Source organism: Xenopus laevis, chromosome 9_10L (genome assembly GCF_017654675.1).
Source record: "Xenopus laevis strain J_2021 chromosome 9_10L, Xenopus_laevis_v10.1, whole genome shotgun sequence".
Lineage (NCBI taxonomy): Eukaryota > Metazoa > Chordata > Amphibia > Anura > Pipidae > Xenopus > Xenopus laevis.
In genome coordinates, this window is record NC_054387.1 from 133,553,173 (window position 1) to 133,574,706 (window position 21,534).

At 42.8% G+C, this 21,534-nt stretch overlaps 1 protein-coding gene across 1 annotated transcript; it reads right to left on the minus strand.

The window, feature by feature from the left end:
- Positions 1-6,374: 6,374 nt before the first annotated feature.
- Positions 6,375-10,376, minus strand: zg16.L (zymogen granule protein 16 L homeolog). Its single transcript, XM_018240121.2, has 4 exons — positions 9,933-10,376; positions 7,792-7,853; positions 7,269-7,401; positions 6,375-6,791 (listed from the first exon to the last, which is right to left on the minus strand). The coding sequence occupies exons 2-4, from the start codon at positions 7,850-7,852 to the stop codon at positions 6,467-6,469; spliced, it is 519 nt and encodes a 172-aa protein (XP_018095610.1). The 5' UTR covers position 7,853; positions 9,933-10,376; the 3' UTR covers positions 6,375-6,466.
- Between the last annotated feature and the right edge of the window lie 11,158 nt (positions 10,377-21,534).

Here is a 21,534-nt window from a genome sequence, read left to right on the forward strand (position 1 = left end):
GTCCTGCTTTATGGCAGCTGAGATTCTAGCTATCTGTATAACAGAACATTCTGTCCCAGTGGCTGCACAGATCTTATCTGATCCCCATTGTAAGCAGCAGTCCTGTCCTGCTTTATGGCAGCTGAGATTCTAGCTATCTGTATAACAGAACATTCTGTCCCAGTGGCTGCACAGATCCTATCTGATCCCCATTGTAAGCAGCAGTCCTGTCCTGCTTTATGGCAGCTGAGATTCTAGCTATCTGTATAACAGAACATTCTGTCCCAGTGGCTGCACAGATCCTATCTGATCCCCATTGTAAGCAGCAGTCCTGTCCTGCTTTATGGCAGCTGAGATTCTAGTTATCTGTATAACAGAACATTCTGTCCCAGTGGCTGCACAGATCCTATCTGATCCCCATTGTAAGCAGCAGTCCTGTCCTGCTCTATGGCTGAGGTCACAGAACACTAATTTGGGCAGGGGGTCCATTAGGAGAGGGGGTTTGTCATTCCGGTGGGCCCACAGATACCCAGTCCAACTGGTCTTAACTGGAAGCAGCACTCACACACTCACAGTGTCTCACATTCACACTCAAGCATAATATTCATAAAGTGGAACAGACCATAGAGGGAAAGTAAAGGGATTAGTAGGCTGAATTAAGCAGCCACCAGGAAGCCGTGAGCGAGAATGATCATTAAGAGGCAAATGGGAGATGCGCATCACACAGCTCATTGATTACCCATTAGATAAGTGCGTTACATGCTCCTTGGTGGGTGCAAATCTTCCAGCTGATCACTCACATACCCACACGGGCCCTGGTCCCCAGCAGGATTAGCAGCAGCTCTTTAACCACATTCCACTTTTCACCGCCACCCCTAAATACTAAATATTGATACTGATTCTCTTATTAAAAGGGAACTTTAGTCTGATGGAGACATTATTCTACATAACCCAGATAAAATGCTTTCTGGTTGCCGGGCATCACTCACCCAGGCAACCAGGTAGAATTGTGACTGAGGGGCAGAGTAGAGAGGCAAATAACTCAACATCCAAAGGAAAAATCTAATAAGCGATGTTGGCATCACATCTTCCATCTTGGAAATGTATATTTGTGTGAACGTTGGCAGGACCACCGCTCAGTGGGAGGAAGGGGCAATGGTGGGAAGGGAATAATCTCCATCTTGTTATAGTGCCCCCCCCCCGCCAATAATCTGAGCGTGATTTTCCTCTGCTCCATCCAGGGATTTACTTGCTATTTTCTCTCCATTAATATGTAAAGCCGAGGAGAGGAGACGTGCAGTTTATTCTGATTATTCCAAAGCTATTGAGGTCACATTGGGGCCCTGGGAGGAGGAGGGCCTGTTGCCTGCTGGGAAGAATACTGTCTTTTTATTTATTGATCAGCGCCAGGGGCCCATCCATGCTCCGACCCCTATATAGTATGACATCTGTAAAGCAATAGCCCATTATGACTTTCTATCATATAGTCTTCAAGATCCTGCTGAACTACATCTCTCAGTATGGGTCCAGGGAATTCTGGGATCTGTAGTCCTGCAGCAGTTGCATGATCACAAATACACTTTAATGCCCGGGGCCCAAATCAAACACCCCGATCCCTCATCTTAAACCAGTGAAAGCCTTCAGCCTGAGATATCACAGGGCTGGATAGGAATTAAGTGCATTGGAATAATCCAATTAAGTTAATACACTGCTAAGCAGCTAATGTAGGGGGAACGAGGAGGTAGAAATAATTGGAGATGTCTAGGTTTGATCACTGCTGGAGAGTCATTCATAGATATGCCGAGCACCTGTGGGTGTCTACATGCAGGAACCTCTGTATATTGGGGCCCCACGTTGTTACCTGCTGATTGGCTGCTACAGAGTAAATATTTAGCTTATCTCATTGGTCACATCATGGATTGAGTTTCAGGGGGATCCTCATGTAGATGCCCACTCCTTCAGATATGAAAGGAAAGGGAGTGTGGACAGCTTGCTAGATAGACTTTACTGCTGTGACGGGGGAAGGTTTGTCAATAAAGACGCACTTTATCTTTTTTAAACCATTATTGGTTTTCCTCTGTGTCTTTTCATGGCTGATGTTGTTACTCCTGCCCCCCCTTGTTCCTTCCATCAGGCTGAGGTTTATGGTGAGGAGATTATCACATTATCCCAGGAGTTTTCTGAGGTCACATCCCTCCCAAGCCCATTAACGGGGGTAATGAGTTTGTCTACGTATTATAATGTTTGCACAACGGGCTCGTTCTCTCCTGATGGCGCTAATCATATGTCGCTGTCCCAGCAGCCACTGGGGGAAGTTCTTATGCTCAGCCAGTATGGCATTTATAGGGTTATTTTACTGTGGCAAACCAAATTGTCTTTCCTAATATAGGGACTGGGACCCCCATAAATCAGGGAGTCCAACATATAGTTTCTCCAGGCACTTTTACAGTTAGGGTTGCCTCCTGGTTGGTATTTTACTGGCCTGTTGGTAAATATGATGGTTGATCCCAATGTTATTAATAGGGAATAAAGATAAATATATAGGAAGGTCAGTGATCCCAATGTTATTAATAGGGAATAAAGATAAATATATAGGAAGGTCAGTGATCCCAATGTTATTAATAGGGAATAAAGATAAATATATAGGAAGGTCAGTGATCCCAATGTTATTAATAGGGAATAAAGATAAATATATAGGAAGGTCAGTGATCCCAATGTTATTAATAGGGAATAAAGATAAATATATAGGAAGGTCAGTGATCCCAATGTTATTAATAGGGAATAAAGATAAATATATAGGAAGGCCAGTGATCCCAATGTTATTAATAGGGAATAAAGATAAATATATAGGAAGGTCAGTGATCCCAATGTTATTAATAGGGAATAAAGATAAATATATAGGAAGGCCAGTGATCCCAATGTTATTAATAGGGAATAAAGATAAATATATAGGAAGGTCAGTGATCCCAATGTTATTAATAGGGAATAAAGATAAATATATAGTGATCCCAATGTTATTAATAGGGAATAAAGATAAATATATAGGAAGGTCAGTGATCCCAATGTTATTAATAGGGAATAAAGATAAATATATAGGAAGGCCAGTGATCCCAAGGTTATTAATAGGAATAAGATAAATATATAGGAAGGCCAGTGATCCCAATGTTATTAATAGGGAATAAAGATAAATATATAGGCAGGTCAGTGATCCCAATGTTATTAATAGGGAATAAAGATAAATATATAGAAAGGTCAGTGATCCCAATGTTATTAATAGGGAATAAAGATAAATATATAGAAAGGTCAGTGATATGATCCCAATGTTATTAATAGGGAATAAAGATAAATATATAGGAAGGTCAGTGATCCCAATGTTATTAATAGGGAATAAAGATAAATATATAGGAAGGTCAGTGATATGATCCCAATGTCATTAATAGGAATAAAGATAAATATATAGGAAGGTCAGTGATCCCAATGTTATTAATAGGGAATAAAGATAAATATATAGGAAGGCCAGTGATCCCAATGTTATTAATAGGGAATAAAGATAAATATATAGGAAGGTCAGTGATCCCAATGTTATTAATAGGGAATAAAGATAAATATATAGGAAGGCCAGTGATCCCAATGTTATTAATAGGGAATAAAGATAAATATATAGGAAGGTCAGTGATCCCAATGTTATTAATAGGGAATAAAGATAAATATATAGTGATCCCAATGTATTAATAGGGAATAAAGATAAATATATAGGAGGCCAGTGATCCCAATGTTATTAATAGGGAATAAAGATAAATATATAGGAAGGTCAGTGATCCCAATGTTATTAATAGGGAATAAAGATAAATATATAGGAAGGTCAGTGATCCCAATGTTATTAATAGGGAATAAAGATAAATATATAGGAAGGTCAGTGATCCCAATGTTATTAATAGGGAATAAAGATAAATATATAGGAAGGTCAGTGATCCCAATGTTATTAATAGGGAATAAAGATAAATATATTAGAAAGGTCAGTGATCCCAATGTTATTAATAGGGAATAAAGATAAATATATAGGAAGGCCAGTGATCCCAATGTATTAATAGGGAATAAAGATAAATATATAGGAAGGTCAGTGATCCCAATGTTATTAATAGGGAATAAAGATAAATATATAGAAAGGTCAGTGATATGATCCCAATGTTATTAATAGGGAATAAAGATAAATATATAGGAAGGTCAGTGATCCCAATGTTATTAATAGGGAATAAAGATAAATTTATAGGAAGGCCAGTGATCCCAATGTTATTAATAGGGAATAAAGATAAATATATAGGAAGGTCAGTGATATGATCCCAATGTTATTAATAGGGAATAAAGATAAATATATAGGAAGGTCAGTGATCCCAATGTTATTAATAGGGAATAAAGATAAATATATAGGAAGGTCAGTGATATGATCCCAATGTCATTAATAGGAATAAAGATAAATATATAGGAAGGTCAGTGATCCCAATGTTATTAATAGGGAATAAAGATAAATATATAGGAAGGTCAGTGATCCCAATGTTATTAATAGGGAATAAAGATAAATATATAGGAAGGTCAGTGATCCCAATGTTATTAATAGGGAATAAAGATAAATATATAGGAAGGTCAGTGATCCCAATGTTATTAATAGGGAATAAAGATAAATATATAGGAAGGTCAGTGATATGATCCCAATGTCATTAATAGGAATAAAGATAAATATATAGGAAGGCCGGTATTTTTTTCCAGAAAAGGTGGCAACCCTATATACAGTCCCCCACACTCATCTCTAATGTTTGGGGTGGGGGGGAGGCTCCTGCCTCAGTAGGAGGGGGACAGCCAATCACAGCCCTGCAGTCACACAAGCACAGACAGGCTTCAGTTCCCTATCAGGTCCTGCTAGCTGCTGATTGGTTCCTGTCCTACAGTGCAGTGAGCTGAGTGCACAGCCTGGGAATTCAGGGAGCAGCAAGTGGAAGAGAAGGGAGGGATTATTAAGGTTTTTGCAGAAATATTCAATAAATCACCCTAAAACACTACTTTTTTAAGCACAATTCTTCTATATCTAAATGAGTATAACGTGCTGGTACATTCTTGTACTGGTACTTTCTGGTACTTTCCGTTAAATGGAGACTTCTCTTTGGAGAATGTATCGGTTCCACAAACTGCAGTGCTGCAATCTCTCCAATAAACAGACTTGGCTTTAATTTGGGGGAAGATAAATTATTTAATTTGAGAGGTTGTTGTACGGTGCTGCCCAACAGCAAAGCAGATAAGAACTACTTGATATACTGGGAAGTAACTGGGAGTGATGGTTGCAGAGTCTCATAGAGGGGGAATATGCAGATACAGGATAAAGCAACCCCCCTGCTAGTAAAGAGTTAAATTTGTAGCACTGTTTGTACACTCTATTACCAGATCAATAAAGCAATCACATAGCCAAACATGCCATAACCTGTATTCACTAGCCCACTATTTATAAATCATCCGTAATTGTAGTTGGTTTTGCAGGGATTGCTCTGTCCCTTCCATTAAGAGCCTTTAATATTTAATGCCCTCCAGTGTGTGTGTGTTTGTCTGACACGGTTATTAGAGGGAGGATTTGCTGAGCTCTTGTCTCTGATCCTGCAGCTTTACAGGCGGCTCTGTCGCATGGACAGTAATGCATTAGCTGGGGGCGCTGCAGAGGAACAGACTGCAGCCCGAGATCCAATGGGGGGAAGGAATTCATATGAACATATACAGGTATGGGACTTCTTATCAAGAATGCTGGGGACCTGGAGTTGTCCGGATAATGGATCTTTCCGTAATTTGGATAAAAATCATTTATATATTAATTACAGCCAATAGGATTTTTTTTTTACCTCTAATAAGGATTAATTAGATCTTAGTTGGGATCAAGTATTAGCTACTGTTTTATTATTACACAGAAAACAGTAATAAATTTACATTTTTTTTAAAATGATTTGATTATAATGGAGTCTATAGTTTCCAGATAACGGATGCCGTACCTTTATACACGAACACATATAAGATAATACTAATTAAATGCTCATCTGCATACCTCCCAATATTTGACTATTGAAAAAAAGGGATCTTTTAGGCCACACCCATGATCTGTCCTGTCATAATGCCTGACATGCCCCTCCCCATTGCAACTGAAATCAAAAGACAAGATATTTTATATCTTGATCATTTAGCCACATAATTACAAACCTGTGTGCTCTCTCTGATTGGCTAGCCCATGGCCCAAGTCTGGATAAATGAAATCACCCATAATAATAACACACTGGCCTATTAGTGAAGCTTATCTGTTAGTCGCTGGGTCTCTGCTTGGGAGAGTTGCAGCATATTTCGGTTTGAAAGAAAACACTCAGATATCAGGAAAATCTCATTTATTGACTACAGATCAAGCTGTTGTGTCATTCCATCTGTTAATGGGGGCAATAAAGCCTGGGCAAGGGTGGAACCTCTATTCCTCAGTCTTGCAGTGCACACAGCCAGGCTGGTAGCCCCAGTGGAAGCCAATGCTGTGTATGACGGAGGAATAGCGACCACTCACGTAGCGCAGGGCGGTGGTCGGATACAAAGGGAAATCATTAAAGCTGGTGCCCGAGGGTTGGCCAAAGCGGAAGATGCGTCCATGGCTTGTCACAAACATCAGCTGATTTACGTAGGAAGCTATCTTCCCTGATACCTGGGTAATGTTCTCTCCTGGGCGGAGCAGAAACTCAAGGATGGGCCCCGCTGTGTTCCCGTAATAGGTTCCCCACGTATTTCCGTATCGGAACTGGAGGCTGGATTGAGAGATGAGAAGCGTGATGAACAACAGACAACAGACCAGGAGGTCCCAATTCCACCAGAATACAAGTCATGTCACTATCAGAGGCCCTTAAAGGATATGCAAACCTTTGTTTTAAAAATGTCTAAAATGTCTATAAATAGTGCCCAGAATAACACGCCTTTCTCACTTCCTTTCTAAATCACAACTGCAGCTCATTTCAGCGACTTCCTGGTCTACCTTGAAGCTCCACCCCTTTTCTTTTCTGCTCTCAGCTTCTCTCTGTGACTGTGAAGATGCTCAAACAGGTGTCTACTGGGCATGCTCACTGCCTGCGCTCCAATGGAAATCAATCAGACATGCTCAGCAGGCACCTCTTTGGCCATCTTTTGGTCTAGAAATCTCCAACCTTGTCCACACTGGGGATTCTAGAAACTGATCTGGATTCTGTACATACATCATAAAGGTTCAGCTCTACCCCTATGTGTCTTACCCAATGACGTGGCTCGGGTTCTCTCGCACTCGCAGACCAGTGATTGGTCCATTCACCTGCTCCGAAGAGAACGAGAAGGCGGTGCCACCACCTGAGCCATATTCACCAGCAAAGGAAGACAAGCGAGACTCGACTGCAGGGGAGAGATAAAGGGAAAGTGAGATAAACAGAGGTTGGTGGGAAGGAGACAGGGAGTGAGGGATAAGACAGACGGAAAGCGAGTCATTAGTTCTGCTTGGTCAGTGTTATTATACCTCTATATTTAATATATTTTATTTTATCCTCTCTTGCTTTGTATAAAGCAGCTGTGAGTTTTATTGCATATTATATAAGAAAGAGCCAATATATTTTCTTCTCCATCTCTGTCTCATTTATACCTCTCTCTTTTATTGCATTTCTCTTGTACTTTAATTAAATGCAAAATATAACTGTGTGTATGGAAAACAATATAACCCTCTCAGTACCGGATTTCTGGGACAGAGAAATGTTGGGGGGCCACACAGAGATACATAGAGGTACTCACTGCTGGAGGCTGTTGATGATCCCAGCAAAATGCCAACGCACAGCACCAGGGATAGAAACATCCTGCAGGGCACAAAGAGTTTAATGTATTTCTAGAGAGAGTGCAGGGTCCTAGAGGTGTCTTGTTATAAACCCTAGAACAGGGATCCCCACATTTTGAACCCATGAGCAACATTCATAAGTAAAAGGAGTTGGGGAGCAACACAAGCATGAAAAAATGTTCCTGGGGTGCCAAATAAGGGCTGTGATTGGCCATTTAGTAGCCCCTATGTGTACTGTCAACCTACATTGAGGCTCTGTTTGTCAGTGCACCTGGTTTTTATACAACCAAAACTTGTCTCCACTCCAAGCCTGGAATTGAAAAATAATCACCTGCTTTGAGGCCACTGCGAGCAACAAGGGGTTAGAGAGCAACATGTTCCTCACGAGCTACTGGTTGGGGATCACTGGTCTAGAGCTTGTCCTTTTCAAGCCCTTTGTGCTCCAGCATTTGGTCAGACCTTCTTATCTCATAACAAAGTTACAGATATAAGGAGTCTCCAAAACATTTTACATGGTAGAGGGAGTCTTTATGCCAGCCTGTATTTGGCAATGGAGTGCCAGGATCTTGCCCCACTTCCCAAAGCAAATGATATCCCGTAACTCGAAGTCCCTGAAAATTCAAATTTTTTTCAATAAACATATAAAATAGTTTTACATACTGAGCCCTTAAAAATCCACCTTACGCGTTTTGTACCCTCCGGAACTTCATCATAGGTGGATACGGGGTACGATATGTGTGAGGTGGATCTTTAAGGGGTCAGTATGTAAAACTATTTGATATATTTATTGGATAAATTTGAATTTTCATGGACTTTGAGTTACAGGTTAGAATATTTGTTAATAATTAGTACAGATACAAGGAATCATAATTATATCAGCCAGACAAGTACAGTTTAAATAGTAATTGTGCTACGCAATATGTTGGCGCTATATAAATACATGTTAATAATAATAATAATAATAATTGGCACTGCAAAAAAGGAATTCCCCTTCAAATCATACCCTACTTTACCTTTAGTCTGAAGGTATTGCCACTCTCAACCAATATCTCCATAATGGCCATCTGACTGACCACCCCCTCAGCCATTGCCGTACCCCAGAGAAAGCAGCCATGTGGCTCCATGGTTATGCTATTAGCCAAGGGGATGAAATCCCATAATCCTCTCACCTCCCAGTCCTAGAGGTGCCATTAAAGCCTATAACCCTCCAACGCGCCAGTCCTAGAGGTGCCATTAAATCCTATAACCCTCCAACGCGCCAGTCCTAGAGATGCCATTAAATCCTATAACCCTCTAACGCGCCAGTCCTTGAGATGCCATTAAATCCTATAACCCTCCAACGCACCAGTCCTAGAGATGCCATTAAATCCTATAACCCTCCAACGCGCCAGTCCTAGAGATGCCATTAAATCCTATAACCCTCTAACGCGCCAGTCCTTGAGATGCCATTAAATCCTATAACCCTCCAACGCACCAGTCCTAGAGATGCCATTAAATCCTATAACCCTCCAACGCGCCAGTCCTAGAGGTGCCATTAAATCCTATAACCCTCTAACGCGCCAGTCCTAGAGATGCCATTAAATCCTATAACCCTCTAACGCGCCAGTCCTTGAGATGCCATTAAATCCTATAACCCTCCAACGCGCCAGTCCTAGAGATGCCATTAAATCCTATAACCCTCCAACGCGCCAGTCCTAGAGATGCCATTAAATCCTATAACCCTCCAACGCGCCAGTCCTAGAGGTGCCATTAAATCCTATAACCCTCTAACGCGCCAGTCCTAGAGATGCCATTAAATCCTATAACCCTCCAACGCGCCAGTCCTAGAGATGCCATTAAATCCTATAACCCTCCAACGCGCCAGTCCTAGAGGTGCCATTAAATCCTATAACCCTCAAACATGCCAGTCCTAGAGATGCCATTAAATCCTATAACCCTCCAACGCGCCAGTCCTAGAGGTGCCATTAAATCCCATAACCCTCTAACGTGCCAGTCCTAGAGGTGCCATTAAATCCCATAACCCTCTAACATGCCAGTCCTAGAGATGCCATTAAATCCTATAACCCTCTAACGTGCCAGTCTAGAGGTGTGACACACTTACCTGCAGGCAGTAGGTATTCACAGGGTTATGTGGCTCCCCCTGGCCTGTGCCTGTATTTATATGTCTCCCCAGTACAAATGGTATCAAACAGGTATCATGCTGGGCGCAGGCATCAGCTCCTGGTAACCCTTTCAGTGCTAGCTGGGATCACAGCTCAGGATACAGAGCAAGCGCTATTGACTAGATGGCGTTAAGGGTTAATGTGACCCGGATTCTCCCAGGAGGGGCAAAGGCCACACATGTGACTAGATAAGACATGGTTGGTATCTGAGGAGGGGCCCGTATCTGCTGCTAATTGATTTACACCCACACAGTATATTCAAGCATATACATCTATCATTCCCAGGCCACCGTAGAGAAGCCTTTGGCTTTGGTGGAGTGACAGCTCCCATGATCCTCAGCGTTAGTGCTGCTTGTTGTGGTTTTGTGTCATTCCTGGCTGCACATGAGGGAGAAGCCTTGTCTCATTGTCACCTCCATTCTCTGCCCTGAAGGCTGGAAGCTGCAATGAGCAGAGCTGTCTATGTGCTCACGTCTGTGCACTTGTCTCACGTGTTCCCATCCCACGTTGCTGCTTCTCACCCATGGACCCCATCCCACTTCTCTGCCTGTCCTTGACTCTTTATTATCTATTCTTCCCATTCAGCTTCTCTGCTTCCGACACATGAGGACGAACCATAAACACAACACCTGGACTCTCCCTCCCTCAGCAAATCCCTCCCTCCCAGGCTGCACCACAGGAGAGACTTCTCTCCCTATTTCTTTTGTTTCCAATAAATAATTTTTATTTAGTTTAGTTATCCTTTGCCTTGGAGATGGGTCAGGAGTAGAACTACCTGTCGGCGATCCTTAGCCCTATAGATGGAGCAGGGGTGGAATTTATTTTCACTGATCCTTAGCCCTATAGATGGAGCAGGGGTGGGACTTCTTTTCACTGATCCTTAGCCCTATAGATGGGTCAGAAGTTCAAAAAAAAAACATTTGAAGCCTACAAAAATCGCATTTTGTACCCTTGTATCCACCTATGATTAAGTACCAGAGGGTACGAAATGTGTAAGGTTGATTTAAGGGTCAGTATGTAAAACTTTTTAATATGTTTATTGAATAAATTAGAATTTTATGGACTTCGAGTAATGGACTTCAGCAATTGCCTATTCATCTCAGCTGTGAAGATTTGGATTCTATGGACCTGGATGATCTCCCCCTGCTGGCTGTGCCGATAGTTATTGATAAAGTATGTGCAGACTTGTGGGGGTTTTGTTGGGCTGGATTAGTGCCCCCTACTGCCTATTGTTCTTATGTTGGCAAGTGCAATCTTGTCCTGTCGGATCCAGTAGGGGGAGAGATCCCTTTAATGATCCATAAACCTATAGGAGCAGTGGTGGAAAGTCTTTTCACTGATCCATAGACCTATAGATGGCCCAGGGATGGAACTTCTTTTCACTCATTCTTAGACCTATAGATGGAGCAGGGGTGGAATTTATTTTCACTGATCCTTAGCCCTATAGATGGGTCAGAAGTGGAACTAGGTTTTAATGAGAATTATCCCTAGAAATGGAGCAGGGGTGGAATTAACTTTCACTCATTCTTAGCCCTGTAGATGGAGCAGGAGTGGGACTTCTTTTTACTGATCCTTAGCCTTATAGATGGGTCAGAAGTGAAAATAGGTTTTAATGAGAATTATCCCTAGAAATGGAGCAGGGGTGGAATTAACTTTCACTCATTCTTAGCCCTATAGATGGAGCAGGGGTGGGACTTCTTTTCACTGGTCCATAGCCCTATAGATGGAGCAGGCGTGAAATGTATTTTCACTGATCCATAAACCTATAGGAGCAGGGGGGAAAGTCTTTTCACTGATCCATTGACCTATAGATGGCCCAGGGATGGAACTTCTTTTCACTCATTCTTAGACCTATAGATGGAGCAGGGGTGGAATTTATTTTCACTGATCCTTAGCCCTATAGATGGGTCAGAAGTGGAACTAGGTTTTAATGAGAATTATCCCAAGAAATGGAGCAGGGGTGGAATTAACTTTCACTCATTCTTAGCCCTATAGATGGAGCAGGGGTGGGACTTCTTTTCACTGGTCCTTAGCCCTATAGATGGAGCAGGCGTGGAATGTATTTTCACTGATCCATAAACCTATAGATGGAGCAATGGTGGAAAGTCTTTTCACTGATCCATAGACCTATAGATGGAGCAGGGATGGAACTTCTTTTCACTCATTCTTAGACCTATAGATGGAGCAGGGTGGAATGTATTTTCACTGATCCATAAACCTATAGTCAGAGCAGGGGTGGAATTATTTTCACTGGTCCTTAGCCCTATAGATGGAGCAGGGGTGGAATTTCTTTTCACTGATCCATAGCCATATGGATGGGTCAGAAGTGGAACTAGGTTTTTATGAGAATTAGCCCTATAGATGGAGCAGGGGTGGAATTTATTTTCACTGATCCTTAGCCCTATAGATGGGTCAGAAGTGGAACTAGGTTTTAATGAGAATTATCCTTAGAAATGGAGCAGGGGTGGAATTACCTTTCAGTCATTCTTAGCCCTGTAGATGGAGCAGGGGTGGAACTAGGTATTAATGAGAATTATCCCTAGAAATGGAGCAGGGGTGGAATTAACTTTCACTCATTCTTAGCCCTATAGATGGAGCAGGGGTGGGACTTCTTTTCACTGATCCTTAGCCCTAGAGATGGGTCAGAAGTTCAAAAAAAAAACATATGAAGCCTACAAAAATCGCATTTTGTACCCTTGTATCCACCTATGATTAAGTACCAGAGGGTATGAAATGTGTAAGGTTGATTTAAGGGTCAGTATGTAAAACTTTTTAATATGTTTATTGAATAAATTAGAATTTTATGGACTTCGAGTAATGGACTTCAGCAATTGCCTATTCATCTCAGCTGTGAAGATTTGGATTCTATGGACCTGGATGATCTCCCCCTGCTGGCTGTGCCGATAGTTATTGATAAAGTATGTGCAGACTTGTGGGGGTTTTGTTGGGCTGGATTAGTGCCCCCTAATGCCTGTTGTTCTTATGTTGGCAAGTGCAAACTTGTCCTGTCGGATCCAGTAGGGGGAGAGATCCCTTTAATGATCCCTTTTGAAAAGACACTTTCACTTTTGTTCCTTTGCTCTGATTATTTTTCTTTATTCTATTGAAAGCATTCCCTCAAAATCTCATGATGTTCTATACTGTATAATATTAATACTTATATTTCTGAATTCTGCCACAGTGACGCATGCAATATAAATAAAACCATTTTTTCCAAGATCCTTGGATATATACGGCATTGATGCAAAACCCTCAGATGACTAACGTTCTCACCACTCCCATCGAGATACAGTACAAATCCTTGAAGTAGATTGTCTCCATAGATTTCTTAAAGGGATCCTGTCATCGGAAAACATGTTTTTTTTCAAAACGCATCAGTTAATAGTGCTACTCCAGCAGAATTCTGCACTGAAATCCATTTCTCAAAAGAGCAAACAGATTTTTTTATATTCAATTTTGAAATCTGACATGGGGCTAGACATATTGTCAATTTCCCAGCTGCCCCATGTCATGTGACTTGTGCCTGCACTTTAGGAGAGAAATGCTTTCTGGCAGGCTGCTGTTTTTCCTTCTCAATGTAACTGAATGTGTCTCAGTGAGACATGGGTTTTTACTATTGAGTGTTGTTCTTAGATCTACCAGGCAGCTGTTATCTTGTGTTAGGGAGCTGCTATCTGGTTACCTTCCCATTGTTCTTTTTGTTTGGCTGCTGGGGGGGAAAAGGGAGGGGGTGATATCACTTCAACTTGCAGTACAGTAAAGAGTGATTGAAGTTTATCAGAGCACAGGTCACATGACCAGGGGCAGCTGGGAAATTGACAATATGTCTAGCCCCATGTCAGATTTCAAAATTGAATATAAAAAAATCTGTTTGCTGTTTTGAGAAATGGATTTCAGTGCAGAATTCTGCTGGAGCAGCACTATTAACTGATTCATTTTGAATTTTTTTTCCCCATGACAGTATCCCTTTAAAGGATACATATTGTGTGCAAAACAAGACTTGTGCCGGTACATTATACTCTTTTAAATAAAAAATTGTGTTTCTGACTGATTTATCGAACATTTCTGCAAAAACCCTTGTCCCAGCCATCGGTTTCACTTGCAGCTGCCTCCTTTCCCAGGCTGTGCAGGGGAGCCGACGGCTCAGCTCACTGCACTGTAGGACAGGAACCAATCAGCATCTAGCAGGACCTGATAGGGAACTGAAGCCTGTCTGTGCTTGTGTGACTGCAGGGCTGTGATTGGCTGTCCCCCTCCTACTGTGCTTCTGGCAGGGACCGTTAGGACACGCCCACCCCTCATGTGAAACACAGACAGGGACCAGAGAACATCTATAGGGAGCTCCAATAAAGGGGCTATTTTTAAAAGCAACGATCATTTTTAGTTTAAAGTGAAAAGAACTCTATACATTAGTCATTATTACCTACAAAATAAGGGGGGATTTTGCTTAATCTATGTGTCTCCATTAAGGTGAAAATTTGACCCATGGTGGGAAAATGTAGATGGGACCCTGGGCCTGGATACCCTCACAATCCCTGTGTATTTACCCCACAGGTGTGAGTGTATTTTATGTAAGTATTTCCTTGATATTAAATGAAGGATAAACCTTACGGAACTCAAATAAAAAGTGACGGAACCTTTAATTGCCCTCACCTCACCGCAGGTCACGGAGTTGACTGAACACAAGTTCCAACATGTCGCCTTTAGAAATAGTGATACAGAACCCAAGTCAACGATACAGAACAAACATTCCAAAAGTCACACCATAAAACAATGGCACCAGACCAATAAATAATGGCAAATATACCCTCCACCCTATATTGTGCCTGAATTGAGATGGAATATAAGGCATCGCTATAGGTGAATCATTCTCCCTTATTATGGGATCAGCTGCCTTTCTCCTGTGTGGAGATGGATCGGCTTTGGTGATTTATATATAAAACCTAATAATAAGGGCTGGACAGGGAGGTCACAGGCTACATTGAGGCTCAATAAAACTGCCATTTATTCGGAGTGATATTTGCAGCAATCGGTCACACAGGGATTCAGAGAAAATCCCAGCTCCTGCGAGTAATAATGAGAGATACAGAGCGGGTCAGTGGGTTCATGTAATCCAATATATAGAGCTAATGTCAGGATCCAGCCCCTATAATGAGAGGTGAGGCTCCCTCTGTACAACTGCAATGTAGCGTGTGCACAGTCACGGCTCATGAAATGCACATAGTCAGGAATTTACTCGACATGGATCAGACCACACAGAGATTATAATAGGGATGAATGGAGCGGCCATGATTCTAGAAGGGCCCAAATCATCAGTATTATGTCCATGAGAAAGACCCCTTCTGTGTCTGATATGGCAGCACAGTCAATTCCAGTTTCCCAGCAGTTTATCAATAATAACATGGAGAGGAGAGGCAGGAGGAGGTGGTGGGGACATGGGTTTGTAAGATCCTGAGGTGCTTGTGTCCCCTTCATTACAACAGGTCAGGTTCAAGCAGGTACCACAGTATGAGGAAATGCTGGAGCACTGTGCAATAATGCTTTAGCCACAATGTTATACAATGCCGGGGCCACTGTGTTATACAATGCCGGGGCCACTGTGTTATACAATGCCGGAGCCACTGTGTTATACAATGCCGGAGCCACTGTGTTATACAATGCCGGGGCCACTGTGTCGAAACATGTTGGGGCCACTGTGTCATGGACCATAGCTTGGGCACATTGAGGAAAATACATCACACCATGAATAACATGAATCCTACTATGCACAGACAACCATGCATGGATCATACTATGTGTCACAAACATACGAGAAATACATGGGTCATACCATCAAGAACATACATGGATCATTATAACATGACGCCTGTCCAATCCGGTGGCAGCTAGAGGTGACCCCGAGCAACACGCTGTTCCCTGATCATCCCATGTCTCCTCAGTCTTCTACTATTGACCTTCCATTTTGTCCCCCCATGGCTGATATAGTTCTATGTGGGCAGCACAGTGGGTCTGAGTCCAAGCAGGGCAGTATGTGGGCTCTAATCTAGAGTGAATGGCCCCCACACCCAATGCCCCAGGCAAATAAAGGAATGATAAATAAGCAGCACGTCCCAGGATAGAGTGCAGTAAACGGGGCGGGTTAGAGTGCAGTAAACGGGGCAGCCCTATGTGACAGCTGTTGCTGGTGCCGCTTGCAATCTGGATCTTTATGTGACTGTCCCTATATATTATTATTATATTTCCAGCCCGTGCGCTTGTGTTTGTTTTGTAATGTTCTATCACTTTATGATCCTTCCCTGGGCCCCTCCTCTGCTATTTACTCCCCGCAGGGCCCCCACTCACACCTTCCTACAGCCTCTCTTCCCTTCTGCTCTTCTTCTGTCCCCCACTGTGACCCTCTAATCATCTCTCTCACTGTGTATTGCCGGCCCTATGGGGGGGAGTCTTATGTCTCATCCAGTCTCTCTCATGACTACTAATTAGCCCCATATTCCTCTCAATACTCATTAGCCACTCGTTATATTCCTGCCCCCCGACCATTACATCTTATTCATTCATACATAACAGTTATCAATGAAACGACAGGCTTTTGGTTGCATCAAACAGTCATATGTAATGTCTTTCATGTGTTATGTACTAATCTAGTGGCCACATATTCTGCTCCTCAATCCCAACAGCCTCTGCCCAAGTGCTGATGTCACAGAGCTGCATAATGCACAAGGCTCCTGCCTAGGGGTTCATCAGTTCTAGGGGGCTGCACCTGGAGATCTAGTCAGAGCAGGGGAGGATTGCTTTCACTTTCCCAAGGGTAGATTCCTGCTTGACCATGGGAAAGAGAGCAGCCCAAGCATGATGTGCATGGAAACAGAACTCTGTACTTGGCTAAGGACTGAAAGCAGATTTCAGAGGTTGCCCAAGCTGGCCAGGCAGCACATATGCATGAAGACTGGCCAAAAAAAAAGGTGCGGTATGTGCCCCCTCCCCATGTTTTGGCCCTAGGCATGTGCATCTTCTGCTTACCCTTAGTTCTTGCCCTGGCAGATTGATTCACTGATTCAAGAGGCACTTCCTGTCTGACCATGGGAAAGAGAGCAGCCCAGGAGCAGGAAGTACATAAAATCAGAGCTCTGTACCTGGGTAAGTACTGGGGGAAGATTGATTCACTTACACAGAATGCACTTCCTGTTTGATCATGGGAAAGAGAGCAGCCCAGGAGCAGGAAGTACATAAAATCAGAGCTCTGTAGCTGGGTAAGTACTGGGGGAAGATTGGGGTAAGTACTGGGGGACAATTGATCCACTTACAAAAAATGCACTTCCTGTGTGACCATGGGAAAGAGAGCAGTCCAGGAGCAGGAAGTACATAGAACCAGAGCTCTGTACTTGGATAAGAACTTGGGGGGAGATTAATTTGTTTACTCAGAGTGCACTTCCTGTTTGACCATGGGAAAGAGAGCAGTCCAGGAGCAGGAAGTACAGAGAATCAGAGTTCTGTACCTGGGTAAATACTTGGGGGAAGATTGATTCACTTACCCAGAGGGAACTTCCTGGCTGAACATGGGACAGAGAGCAGGCCATGAAGCAGAGAGAACCAGAGCTCTGTATTTGAGTAAGTACTGTTAATTCACTTACCTTTGGGCAGGACCCTAATGAGTCCATAAATCCTAGTTTGATTACAACTAGATTTCCCCTTTAATAAAATAAAAAGCAAACAAACTAGGAAATAATAATCCTGAGTTTCTCAATACGTTGCTAACTTAAACTCCTATCCAGTTTGTGGCTTTTCCTGTATGATTATTCTATGGGGGAGCTGGAGAGGTACAGTATATGTGAGACCAAACAGCGCCCCCTGGAGTCCAACCAATGAATACAATAAGAGACTACTGGCTGGGAATGACATGATATTGATTGAAGGGAACATCAGTCAGGCGCAGGGTTTTCCTCACTCTTTGCTTTACAGCTCTGCATTTGTCCAGTAAAATCTTCATGTAATTGGGTGCTGTTATTTTTATGTTCTACTGTGTTGTTTGTACTTTATTGGCCTTAGTAATCCACAGTGATAACGATTGATGGTTCTCTGGCTGCTGCTTATTTTATGGGCCAGTTTTATAGAGAGGAATTAGGACACGGCAATAAGATGGAGAACACCGGCAAAGCTCAGGGGGAGGGAGGAAAGTCAATAATCATTGTGCTCTCTATAGTGACTTAGGGGATCTTTCATCCCCTCTAACAAGGCTGCTCTGCTTCTATGGAAACACATCCATCAAGGACCAGAGCCGGCTCATTGTGTGACTAAACTCCTACCTGTGGATTGATCTGGGTCAGCAAAACCCCAACACCCCCCAGCCAGCCCTCTGGTATAACTGGGAATAAGGCTGAAGCTACACTGGAGATTGTGATTCGATTTTGTGGGTCAGATTTTATCTGGGACGTGATCTTGTCATTTTTGTGAGATGCTACAAAATCTGATCCTTCATTCTGTAAATTCTTATCAGATAAAATCTGACTGTTTCTTGCTGGATGAAAACATGGAGTCGTGTCAGATGGCAAATCTCTCTTGTAGTTTGTAGATCAGATATTAATATCAGTTCTCTTATTTTTAGATATTTGCAATGAAATTGGACTTGTGTAGGGAGTGACATGTAGAGCCAACTGCACCCAACAACATCTTCCCTAAGAACTTATGTCATTGCAGCTGGGCTTGTACTTCTGCTTGTCCTTCTCCATTCTCAACCTTTATTTATTTTCTAAAAAGGAATATTTATCAGCAAGATAGAATAAGAGATAGAGAAGAGTTGAAATGAGGAAGATACAGGGAATGTGAGGGGGAAAGAGAAGGTGAGTAAAATAGAAGAAGAGACAGAGGGCGGGTGGGAGTAAGAAGAGATACGGGGAAGTGGGTGTGTGAGGGCAACACAGAGATAAGAATCACAGGCGAGAGTCAGAGAAAGGGCATAGAAGAGGTGAACAGACAGAAAAGGTGGTGGGACAGAGGAAAATATAATGATTATTGGAGGGAGAGAGGAAGATATAGAGAGTGTGGGTAGGATGGGAGAGAAGATATGGAAGGTGGGTGAGAGAATGGGAGATATAAAAAAGGCATGTGCTAAACAGTAAATGTCAGAGAACATTGGTGGGAGAGAGGACAATCTAGAGGGGGTGGAAGGGAGAAAAGAAGAGAAAGGGAATGTTGTTAGGAAAGAAGAAGAAGAGGTGGATGGTTGGGAGGATTATAAAATGAATGTTGGTGGGAGAGAAAAAGATCTAGAGGGGGTGGATGGCAGAGAGAGAAAGGGAATGTTGGTGGGAGAGAAGAAGATCTAGAGAGAGTGGATGGGAGAGAGGAAGAGAAAGGGAATCTTGGTGGGAGAGAAGAAGATCTAGAGGGAGTGGATGGGAGAGAGGAAGAGAAAGGGAATATCGATGGGAGAGCAGAAGATCTAGAGGGGGTGGATGGGAGAGAGGAAGAGAAAGGGAATATCGGTGGGAGAGCAGAAGATCTAGAGGGGGTGGATGGGAGAGAGGAAGAGAAAGGGAATATCGGTGGGAGAGCAGAAGATCTAGAGGGGTGGATGGGAGAGAGGAAGAGAAAGGGAATGTTGGTGGGAGAAAAGAAGATCTAGAGGGAGTGGATGGGAGAGAGGAAGAGAAAGGGAATTTTGGTGGGAGAGAAGAAGATCTAGAGGGAGTGGATGGGAGAGAGGAAGAGAAAGGGAATCTTGGTGGGAGGGAGGAAGAAGAGGTGGATGGTTGGGAGGATGACAAGGATTTTCCAACTCAAGTCTCTCACATCTCCATAACTTGATTCCTTCTTGAAGTTAAAGATATAGATTTTATGTGCATAGCCTGGAATCAGGTCCCCAAATCATTGTTATTTCAGAAGATATGTAGCTTTGCTCAGTGAGAGACTCTTCTTGGCCTCTGGCTCTCTGGAGAAATATTCCTAGTGACAGTGACTGGTGACACCAACACAGCTTTATGAATTGGGCAAAATCATAAATACAGCACATTTATACATATGCTAACACCACACTCATAAACACTCCTATACACACATGTACAGTACATACAATGGGACACATACAAGGGCACATAGAATTGCAAGTACACATACTGTGTAGCTACAGTAGCACATTTTCCTGCTCAGGGTTTTCCCACCCCCGTCTGTAAGGCAGGTGCCAGGCTCCCACCGGCTCAGATAGGAAATCGCTGACCACCTTCCAGCAGGGTTTGCCAATGTGGCTGTTTGTGCCAAGTTGAGTTACTTATAAACCATACTGGCCTGTGTTTTTCCTCAAAGCCATCCAATGTGCAGACATGGATAAGGAGAAATAGGGCTCTGGGTATTGTCCCCCAGATACATCGAGACTTGTCTATGGAGGATCCTATGGCTGCTGGAGGCTGAGCACATATTGGTGCCATGCAGAACAAAAGTTGTAGGTAGACTGAGTGAAAGCTAGAATAAAAGGGCAGGATTGACTCAGTAGAGCAAATGAACACACCAGCGCAGGATGGAGACAATAGGACAAGATGGAAACAGTAGGGAAATATGGAGAAAGTAAGGCAATATGGAGAGAGCAGGGCAAGATGGAAACAGCAGGGCAAGATGGAGACAGTAGGACAAGATGGAGACAGTAGGGCAAGATGGAGACAGTAGGGCAAGATGGAGACAATAGGGCAATATGGGGACAATAGGGCAATATGGAAACAGCAGGGCAAGACTGAGACAGCAGGGCAAGATGGAGACAGAAGAGCAAGATGGAGGCAGTAGCGCAAGATGGAGACAGTAGGGCAATATGGAGACAATAGGGCAATATGGAGACAGCAGGGCAAGATGGAGACACCAGGGCAAGATGGAGGCAGTAGGGCAATAGGAGACAGAAGGGAAAGATGGAGACAGTAGGACAAAATGGAAGATACAGATGCTCAGGCCAATTAAACTAGCAGTCAAATCTGGACAGATCACACAACTGACGGGTCACACTTGAGTAAGGGCTAATGCTCGCCAAAACATGATGTGAGGATACACAATAAACCTTTAGCAGTTTTTCTGCAGATGTTCTTGATTCCCACCTTCAAATACTTTCTGAGGAGAATTCATTGTATGATTGTGACAGAACAGTCAGGGATCAGTGAATAATAAGACTGAAATAAAATGTCTTACCTACAAATTTCTTCTGTTACACCAGGAGTAGTGTGTGCAGGTGGGAATGAAATAGCTATAGGGGATGTTGGGTATTTGAGTCCAACCACAAAGAAGTGGAAGAAGAAAGACAGAAAGGCAACATGTACATGGAACAGCTAACCAGCTGCTGTGGTGGAACTCATTCTATAACTGCAAAATTCAAAATTTGTGGAAAACATAGATGAGTCAGTGAGATGCTGCCACCTTGTGGTTGTGTCACTTCAGTGCACATTCTCTATAGGTCTTCATTAATAGCCATTAAACAAAGAAATCATTTCATATAATCAAATGTTAAAATGAAAATGTGAAATTTTGCCCAGTTAGCAGATTTTACACAGAAAGGAAGCAACACAACAC

Bases quoted from the DNA above. Each gene is read 5' to 3' on its own strand.
- zg16.L (XM_018240121.2), bottom strand. From the start codon at position 7,852: ATGTTTCTATCCCTGGTGCTGTGCGTTGGCATTTTGCTGGGATCATCA. The intron at 7,402-7,791 runs GTGAGTACCTCT...TCTCCCCTGCAG, and splicing joins ATCATCAACAGCCTCCAGCA to TCGAGTCTCGCTTGTCTTCC. The intron at 6,792-7,268 runs GTAAGACACATA...CTCTCAATCCAG, and splicing joins AACCCGAGCCACGTCATTGG to CCTCCAGTTCCGATACGGAA.